This window comes from Hipposideros armiger, unplaced genomic scaffold (genome assembly GCF_001890085.2).
Source record: "Hipposideros armiger isolate ML-2016 unplaced genomic scaffold, ASM189008v1 scaffold_22, whole genome shotgun sequence".
Taxonomy (NCBI): domain Eukaryota; kingdom Metazoa; phylum Chordata; class Mammalia; order Chiroptera; family Hipposideridae; genus Hipposideros; species Hipposideros armiger.
The window spans coordinates 5,044,213-5,054,816 of NW_017731372.1; the positions used below are offsets into that span (position 1 = coordinate 5,044,213).

At 40.5% G+C, this 10,604-nt stretch overlaps 1 protein-coding gene across 7 annotated transcripts in view; it reads right to left on the reverse strand.

Annotated features, from left to right (window-relative positions):
• Nucleotides 1-10,604, reverse strand: part of PROX1 (prospero homeobox 1) — a 53,716-nt gene that overhangs the window by 35,348 nt on the left and 7,764 nt on the right. For 5 of the 7 annotated variants that reach the window (XM_019635505.1, XM_019635504.1, XM_019635503.1 and 2 more), the window contains one exon: nucleotides 1,803-3,591. In XM_019635505.1, coding sequence (XP_019491050.1) covers nucleotides 1,803-3,524 — 1,722 coding nt within the window. In that variant the 5' untranslated portion in view covers nucleotides 3,525-3,591. Of the gene's footprint in view, nucleotides 1-1,802; nucleotides 3,592-9,300; nucleotides 9,785-10,230; nucleotides 10,573-10,604 lie in introns of those variants that run through there. The other 2 variants (XM_019635507.1, XM_019635509.1) reach the window with 2 other exon arrangements.

The following is a 10,604-nucleotide window of genomic DNA, read 5'->3' on the forward strand; positions in this document are numbered from 1 at the left end:
GAGAGAGAGAGAGAGAGAGAGAGAGAGAGAGAGAGAAACAACCCACCATCACTACGATTGGTTTCAAAACGAAGTAAGCAATCTCTGAGGAGCAATGGGGCTCTAGCCCTGGACAGTAGCCTGGTATGAACCTCAGATGATGCTCATCCTGCAAATGAGTAAAAAAAAACATTGAAGCCATGGTGTCTTCTTACTTTGCCTTTGTCATCACCAACAGCTATACTCCCATCATTTTGACCAGTGTTTATTGCTTGCTTATAAGAACAGGTAAAGTGGGGTGCTTTGTGCAGCTCTGGTTCCTGACAGGTGGATTCAATTGTAGATCTATGAAAGGTAGACATTAAATCAGCAACCAACCCCAAACTCAATGTCTTTTTCTATATCCAAGTCCTCAAAATCTTTCTCTTCCTTTCCCTCATGACATGATTCTCTTTCTTCTTCTTCTTCAGTAGAAAGAGATTCTGTGCTTACTGCCCAAACGGCTCTCCTACTCGCTCCCCTTCATCTGATCAGAAAGCTTCACCAGTATTGTAAGACTTGGCTGGAAGGACAACCTCCACCTGCCTAGGAAAACACATTCCCACCAGAGCTGGGACTCTGCACTTATGTGGCAGCCAGTGCAGTGGGCTTACATACTAAAATGTCAATTTCTAGTCATCAAGACGATTGCTCAAAGTCCTCAATTTAGCAACAGCCAACTTAATTGCTAAATTTCATGTTCATCTGCAATTTATTAAAGAAGCATGCTGCTACCTACCCCCAAATGCTATTATTCTACTATCCCAAAGCACCAATGACCCCAGATTTTTAAAAATTTACTGCAAGGACCAGTTTACAGAGAAGAAAAAAAAATCATCAGTTAAAAATAGCTGGAGTTCAGGACAGGTCTAATAAAAAATATAACTGGCATCACGACATCAAAGTCAGGTTCAAAATATAAAAGAGTCATAAAAAGAGCCATTTTTTAAGTCGAATACAGCTGAGTTTTATATTTAATTGTGCTCTCTCGCTTTCCAAAATAATTTGCTTTGTGTATGTTAGGACAAAAGATTTCTGTGTATGGCTGAACAGAGGTTAAATCATGCATGGAGGCAGCTGCAACAAACCCAAAGAACAGACCTTGGGTGAACGAGAGAGACCAATGCCGTCTGAATAAATCAGTACCTGTGTATTTCCTTTAAAAAAAACGCGTCTCAGTTTAAGATTAAAGAGAGAATCTAACTCCACTCCCACATCCATCTTTCTCCCACCACAGCCTCCCACCAGTACGGTGCTCTGCATTGAATCAGGCCTTCTTTAAAGGGCCCAGGAGCCTATAGACAGCTTAGAGGGAGACTTCTCACGGACTCTCAGGCATCTGAAACTGACTTTTCACGCCATCATAAAACTTGCCATCTTTTTAAAAATGTATCTGATAGAATTCAATATTTACAATGAGATTTTTTTTCCATCTCTGAATTTCCTCTTTAAAAAAACAAACAAAAAGGATAAGAAGAAAATACAGGAAGCACCACAAAGGAAAAAAACACTGCTGAAAAGGCGCATCTTAAATACTAACTCTTTGAAGCAATTAACCTGTGAAAGTTGCAAAGATGTGGGTTTCGTGGGAAGGGTTTGTGCCATCAGAAGTGCCACGTGTGGGTAAAAGCTTATTACTTTGAATAATAGGAAAGATTGCGTTCTCAAGAAGATACTAATCTACATTGTTCTACATATTGTGTCAACCTGACCCTTTGGGAAACCTGGTTGTTTTGTTTTGTTTTTAATTTGTTTCCCTTGAGGGGAAAAAAATAAAAGGATATTGCACTTCCGGAATAAGGTGAGATTTCGGACATGTCTTGAAGATCGCCACACTCGGACTTGATGAGCGACAACGACAGCCCTTCCGCCGTGCTGGGCGGGTGTGCTGGTGAACAAGGATGGTGACTCAGGTGGTGGGATGACATCTTGGTCCTCAGACTTGTCGTCTCCCTAGTTAAGTCTAAGGATTCAGGAGACGCTGTGTCTTTTCCCGAGAAGGAGCCAGAGGGAGCACCTAATGGACTCTGAAATGGGTAGGCCATCAAGGGAAGGGGGAAGGGATGGCGGAAGGTGGACGTGGTGAAGCCTGCGGTGGAGAGAGGTGACTGGTGCAGGGGCTGGTGGTGGCCGCCAGCCGGGGGACCGGAGGCAGACTGGTCAGATGAGTTTTTGCGGACAACCAGGGGCAGGGCTTCTGTCTGGTCTGTGGAACTCGGCATCTGCACGTTGCCAAAGGTGTCCAGGGGGTTCGGAATGATGACGTCGCCAAAGCACTGGAGGCGTTGGTTGGCGGTGTGGAAATTGTGGTTTTCCCCATTGACTGCAAATCTGGCCTGGGGGATCTGGAGAGGTGGGAAGACCTGAGGAACCTGGCGGGAGGGTTTGGCCGCAAAGACTTTGACCACAGTGTCCACAACTTGCGACATGGCAGAGTTCAGTTCCTGTTTCAAGGTCTCGGCCAAATGTTTGCCTTCTGGTTGTAAGGAGTTTGGCCCGTGGTCTCTCTCTTTGTTGTTGCCTTCTCGCTTGGGCTTGTTTTCAGCCATTTCCTGCTCCCTGATCAGGGCCCGGGCTCGGTCAATAAACTGTCCTGGGTCTAGCTCACACATCTCATTATCTGACCTCCCCACGGAGTCCTGGGCCCTGGCATCCAGCATCTCCGAGCGCATGCTGTCTTCAGACAGGTTACCATCTTCATCATTTTCAGAATCAGTGCTGTCATAGATTTGGTAGAACTTTTCCTGCAGCTGGCGCAGCTGTTTCTGCATGTCCTCCAGCTGCTGTTTCAGCTGTCGGCGCTCCTCTCGCTTCTGTTCTTTTCGGGCTGAAACCAGCTGCTGGAAACTCTGTTGCTGCTGCTGGGGCAGCTTTTGCTTGCGTTTGTTTTCTCTGTAACTTTCTCGGGGACTCACAGACTGCGGGGCCATCTCTCTTTCATTTTCATTGCCCCTTAATGCCACACTGGGGGAATGGCTCATACCTCGAATTATATTCTCAACCCGGGCGCGCTTTGCTCTCAGGTGCTCATCACATAAGCGATCCATATCAAACTGGCTCATAGTAGGCCTGCCAAAAGGGGAAAGACACTCTGGGGGGCTGTCTCTTGAAGAGTTGCTGCATATATCCTCCTGATGTACTTCGGAGCCTGTACTAGAGAGACCGCTGGCTTGGAAACTGGGCTCCGTGCCACCATTTTTGTTCATGTTATTTTTCAACAGCTGGGAAATTATGGTTGCTCCTGGAAAAGGCATCATGGCATCTTCATACGAGTTCGCCCTCTTCAGCAGCTTGCGGAGTACATTTGACTTTTCCCCATCTGCATGCTGCACCACAGAATACTCAACATCCTGCTCGGAACCTTGGGGATTCATGGCACTAAAAAACGTTGCTCTTGCCTTAGCAAAAAATGCAGATGCTGTCCCTACCGTCCTTTTCACTCCAATGTCAACTCTTCTCCTCTTGGTTTGCCGGCTTAAGAGGGCTGTGCTGTCATGGTCAGGCATCACTGGACAGTTATTGTGCCATCTTCAAAAGCTCGTCAGCTGGGCACAGCTCAAGAATCCCGGGACCCTGGCCAACAGAACAAAAGGACTGATGAATCATTTTCTTTAAATTTCTCCAAATTTCCTGACCTCAATCCTGAATCAAATGCAAAATGCATAGGCTCTGGGATTTATGGCACATTACAATTATTGCAATTTATTATGCACTCTGCTCAAAATGAAACATTTTTAAATATTTCTGCTCCACTGGTTTAAGATGGATTAAGATTAAAAAAAAAAAAGGCAAAAACTGCTTAAGCACCAGTAATATGATTCTCTTTCACAAATGCCTAAAATGATACTGTTTATCTTCAGAAGAAACAGTAGATTATAAGTACACAGCCTCTGACAACCAATTGATTAAATTTTGGGCATTGAGATTCACATTACAAAAGAAGATGAAAGTGGGCTATCCTTAAGAAATAAGGTTACATTTTGAGGCTGAGTGAAATTTGGATGAAAAATTCCATTTCTGCATTAAAATTACTGTGGTTTTAATGCTATGAAAAGAAAAACACTTTAAAATAAATGCAAATATTTAACACACATTCTTTATTGCTGAATTTTAAAATATTTTCATCATATGTGAAATGGGAAGGAGAACACCCCCATCAGCATCTTTTGAACATAAATGGTCAATTTAATATTGAAATAAATGCATAAATATACTCATATTACAAGTCTGCTTATTTAGCATAGCTGTGCATTTTTATTAATAAAATCACATTTGAAGATGGTATCTGTGTCTATATTTTAATGGAAGTATGAGAATATTTATAAATTTTCATGATGTCTTTTTGATGTCTTAAATTAGTATAAAGATGGGCTCACTGCAAAAAAACAAAAGGATATTGTCACATTTTAGAAATCAATAAATTTAGTTAGGCAAGGATAAATACACATCTTCCGGACTAATTTCCTTCTGCTCAAATCTGCCAAAATAATACTTCACATGCCTAAAGAAACTCTTTAATATACACCATTTGTGAATTGTATTTCTTATGCCAAATGAAGAAAAAAAACGGGGGGGGGGAAGACTGAACGAAGATACATAAAGAAGAAAGAAAATAACATCACTCCAATATATGTGAGAAAGAAAAATACACTCCCTGCCTGTGAACTTCCATTATTTCTTGGGAATCCACTATAAAAAGGGGACATCCTTCCTTGTATTTTATAAAAGGCACTTGACATATTTTGTGACTTATTAACGAGTGCTGCTAATACCCAATTTGGCATAAATATAAGATGTCACATCTTTTTGCTTACAATTAACATTTTATGAAGAAAATGAGAATATTTTTTTCACACAGGGTTTATCTAATATTAAACTTCACGTTTGCTTAACAGAGCACATCTTCACAATAACAGGGTCTATTGCCAAGAGCAGCGTGCAGAGTGTTTGGAACAGCTCCCATCTCTTTCGGTTCACCTGTAAAAACATCCACGTACTCCCTAGGACTGCATCTGTGGCTAGTTTTAAAGAATGACTATCCATGCAAATAGGCATAATTTCAGCATGAAATAACATGTAAAAATCAAGAAAATGCTCAATGCTTAGATGGCAGTGTGTATTTTTTTTTATGTGAGAAAGATTTCATCAAGCAGTGCTTGCTCCTGGTTTCTATACAAAGATACAACATTTTAAAAGAGCCTGTTTTAGAGTGTCATGAAAGCAGTATGATGCCTCTCTCTCTCTCTCTCTCTCTCTCTATATATATATATATATATATATATATATATATATATATATATATATATGTAATATACAAAAAATACTTTTTGTATGCTCAGGATAAAATTTCCTGAATTTGGAATGGAAACATATCTTAATAACTTGAATATTGGGTTCCAAATCGAATTCAGAATAGCTGAGAACCCCCTCACACATGAATAATAAAATTGGTTTCAGGAGTCCAGAAAGGCAATGCCAGATCTTTCACTAACACATTAGATCTGATAAATCAGGTGTAACTGTCAGGTGAGAGGGAGAAATGGGAAGACGGAGACAAACCAAAAAAAGATGAATTATTTCAAAGCTCAGAAAGACTTGCACATTGGGGGGAAGTTATTTTTGCATGCACGCCAGCTTCCCCAAAATAGAGTTCACTGTCATTATTTTAAAATGTTAACTCTTTTCTTTTGGTGTGCAACCCCTTTTCTCTCTAATATCCGCTGAAAAGTATGCGGATCTACAATCAAAACACTGAGCAAACTTTCTGTAGTATTTTTCTCCCCCAGTTCACCTTAACACCCACACTGGGTTTTCCTGCTACCCGTCCTTGCTATAGGAAGAGCACCTGTGCCACAAAGACTCGGAAGCGATATGCTGGTGTAAGAGATGAGCACAAGGTCATCCACAGGCATCCTTCCTTTCCCGACTGCCATTTACCTTGCGTCAACTGTACTTCCTGTCATCTAGCCTAGGTATCAACAGCTGCATCCCTGCCTCATGCCGGAGCCAAAAGGCGGGCTGTTCTCCTCCTCAGGTGGAAGGAAATCATACTTTCATCTTCAGTAAAAACTGAGAGTTAAACATGCTTGTTGGGTCTTATAATAACAAAATATCCTGTGACTTCCTCCAAATGCACCGAACTCATCTGTTTTTTGCAATTCTCTTTCTACCGGTCAGAATTTTTAGATTAAATAATGATTCGTTTCTGTTTGGGGCTAAGAGAATTGAATTACTTTTAGGTCTTGTTGTAAAATGTCCAGCTGAGGTATAATATAATAGGATGAAACAAATGGGGAAAATAGGGAAAATGAGAGACTCCAACAAGACTGGGCATTATATTAATAGGCATAAATAAATATATCTCTCCATATAGTTTAGACCTAAACTTAGAAATAAAGGTAATAGTGCACATTGGGCTTATAACTCATGGAGGCTCTAGGCAGGATTAAATAATGATAACTGGTTGACAACAGTATTTTACCAACGTAATGTCTCATAAACAAGATCTATATGCAAATATATTTACCACATTAGAAAACATACTGTTAAATGACTATACTATAAATTAAATCACTTGAAAACATTTTCAAAGCATTGCCACGATTTCCCAATTCAGGATTTAGAGAAAGCTGTGGAATGACTTTATCATCCATGCTGTCCTGTCCATTAAGATTTTTTAAAGTCCTGTATTTCTCAACGTATGTGCTAAACCAGAATGTTTCAACTACAGTTATAATTGATTCTGGTGTGTAGGTCCGTGCCGTTGAATCAGCTCTGACTCCAGGCGACCCCTATGAATGAGTGACATCCACAGTGTCCTGTCCTCAAGCCCTGCTCAGCTCCTGTAGACTCGAGCCTATGGCTTGTTTGATAGAGTCCATCCATCTCATATTTGGTCTTCTTCTTTTCCTGCTGTCTTCTATTTTCCCCAGCATTATTGTCTTCTTAATTTTGAGTTTTAACCAGGCAATATGAAACCTCTTGGTCAGCAGTGATTGTGAATATCAAGATCAGCAAGTATGCAGAAAAATACTGGTGTTGAATTTGAACTCAAATGTATTATTGATCGGATACACAGACTCTAATCCTGTAAACTCCTTTTTAATTAATGTGAAAATCTATAGAGAATATTTTTCACTAGTAAATATTTTGTTGCACCATTTGACATCTAATAACACAAATGCTTTGGTAATTCCTACACAATGGATATCTGAGCATAGCAGTTTCCTCCCCGAAAAAGATAATTTCAGGACAAACATCCAGGTATAATCAAGTCAGATTTTAACTACTCCAAAAGATTCTTCCTTAAAGTCTGAATTATCTGACATTCCATTTACCTTAATCCTAAGGTAGCCGATAACTTAATGTTAGTAGAAAAGAATTTTCAGTGAAGAATTTTGAAGGAACACCCCAGGGTGAAGTAGCAAGTGGTTAAGTGCTCTTACTTTAATAAAGAACTTATTTTGGAGAGGCGGGTGCAACTTTTATACAATTATCTGGAGTCCAGATTCTGGACAAAGAAGTGTTTCATTACAGTAATTATCCAGATAGTTCAGACATATCTTTTATGTGACAGGGGGAGTGTAAGGTTGGTATGGTTTCTTGTTTGGATTAATTAGGATACCTGTCTTCGTTGATAAAATTGTTTGAAGAAATTGCTCAAGCTTACACTTCTTTTAGAAAACATCCTTTGAATGGGCCTTTCATCTATTTGGGTCAACCTGGTTATGAAATTTCAAATGGAATATCACTATCAAAAACATTTAAATCAATCTAGAAATCAGTAACTCAAGGGGGGGCAGAAATCAGATAATTTGATTTAGGCAACTCTCCCCCACTCCCCTAATCACTACATTGTCCCCTTCACTGTATTCAAGAGTTCATTTTGTTAATTAGCAACTTTTCCTTTGGAGGTGTTTCTGCCTATGATCAGGTTAAAGAAGGCTTTGACATTTATTTTGAAGAACTCACTTGACAAAAGTTAATACGTCAATTAACTAAGAATGTATTGTCAAAATCTTATATCAAATTAAAAATTTTCATATCATAATAGAGTTCTCAAATCATAACCATTTCATTTAAAATTCCTCCACGCTATCAAACATTCTATCTATTGTCACCAGCAAAATGAACATGTAACATTTCCTGAGACATGCCTAAAATATCCATACTTCTCCTTATTGAAAGGGTAATAATTCACCACATTAGAAAACCAGAGTGAGAAATAATCTCAAGAAAAAAACACACTTTTTCTTTTGATAGAAATTCAAAATACTCTAAATGTCCTTTGGAGTTTTTAAATGGTAGGCAATAAGGTTTGAGAAATTCCTTATGTATATGTCCTTTCCAATTTACACCAGTTCTTATATAGAGTCCTATAATAACATATTGTGTGCAATCCATCTGCATATTATGAAATCAGTAATGTTTTCTAATTTCTTTTGTCAATCCCGAACCTAAATAATTTCTTATATTAGCAGTTGCAAGTGCCAGGCTATGCCTAAAATGATAGAATTCAGGTGGGGGGAAACAGGCCCGTTTGTACTTTGAACAAATAAAGAGTGAGCTGGCAGCTAGCTTATGTCTTAAGATTGCAAGTGCTACTTGTAGAGGAACGATGCTAGGAAATGAATACAGTGCGAACAAAGATACATGTTATATATGCATGACTTTTTCCCCCCACAAAGCAGTGATTCAACTAAATAGAATTCTGCATAATGGACACATAAAAATATCAGTGAATACCAATCACAGATAACCCCTATGAAAAATAAAGCAAAAGAAGATATCCATAGATGACATTTTAATTATGAAAGAACTTCAAAAGCATCCAAGGAAAGTACTGGAGGGAAACTTTGATGTTGAAGTCTACAGAATAAATGACACCTACTGTCACATTTGCATGAAACAATAATCATCGCCCAAGCAACAAAACCAACAAAAATCATTCACCACCTAATCTAATTCTAGGCGACTCAAGAAGTAGCTTGTGTAAAGAAAAAAAAATTTAAAGCCCAAGTTTTAAGAATCCAGATAGAGTGCTTACATTGAATTCTCAACATCTTCCCTCACACATCAAGCCACAGTCCTTACCTTCGTCTGTTTGACCATGATATAAACATAGCCATGTTGTGTGCATGGACAGGTTAACCTGAATACTCCCCTTTTTCTTCCTCATTACACACAACCCATTTCATTTTGAAAACACACAAAGAAGTTCTTGCAAGAAACGCTTCACAGAACTGACTCCCCACATCTTGCATCAAATAGAAAAGCAGTTACCTCTCACGTACTTGAGATTTTCCTTCCTCATCAAAGTAATAACTAGGACATCTGGCACATGTCTGGTACAATGACAGGCTCATTCTACTTTATGAGAATATTTAACATATGACTTGAAAGAGTTTATGCACATACCTATTCTTTCTGGGCAGAGAGAAAGCACGCTAAAAAGATAAGCTTTAACAATAGTAACACTTTCAAACTGACTTTAGTATTCTTGGCAGTTACACACACCACCCACGGCTGTCCAACACACACACACACAGCTCTCACAGTGCACCCCCCCACCCACACACACACACAGAGACCTGGGAGACAGATAGACATAAACTGGACAGAAGCAAAGGGAAAGTCAATCTCCCTCCACCTGCTGCCTGAAGTGGGGGTACTTTCAGCTGCCTGGCGTACAGGAGCCTGAGACACAGCCTCAGCAGCAGCCTGCCAACATCCTTAAGAAAAACAAACACATACCAACTTGGCCCCCACCCCCAACCCAAGAACTCCCATGGCAGGGCTCAAAACATAGCAACAGCCCATTCCCATTAGCTCAGACAATCCTATTAACTAGGGCCACCATAAATTCATAAACCTCTACAACCCTGGGGCATGCACTGTGGTCTGGAACTGTACAGACACAGAGGAAATTTGCACCTGTCTTTCTTGACACAACACACCTGTCAGGCCCTGCTCATGCGCACTCTGCTAAAAAATAGACCTCTGCCTACCTAGTTTAGGAAAGGAAATGATTTTTTTTTTCATAAGGGAGGGTATAGGTGGGAGGGTAGGGAGAGAGAGAGGGAGAGAGAGAGAGAGAGAGAGAGAGAGAGAGAGAGAGAGAGAGAGAGAGAGAGAAGACTTCTAGTCTTGACTTTGAGAGAAGGCCATCCTGTGCTTGCTCTGTTTTCATAAGCTCAGGGAGACGACACAGACCTTCTTGGAAAAATTAAAACAAGCAGGTGAGCTCCGAGCCTTCCCCCAGGCAGAGTAGGGCTCCGGATTGCCAAGAGCCGCAGCAGGTTCACACTCCCACCTGCCTCCTTGGGCGATTTAAGACTATAGCCCAACTTAGTTCTTCTCTCAGCCGGCCGGCAGGACTCTCAACTTCCAAAGAAGCTGAGAAGGGGAGGGAGGCACACGAGTCTCTCGAAAGCTACTCCCCCTTTGCCTCCCCTCTGCCCTCATCCCTAACCCACACTCTCCAACAACGTTCAGTTTTAGCAGGAGGAGTAATTGGCCGGCACACCAGAAGAGCCAACAACTTGCTAAACTGGACTTTGGGTGATGTCTCCCCTCCAACCCCTCCG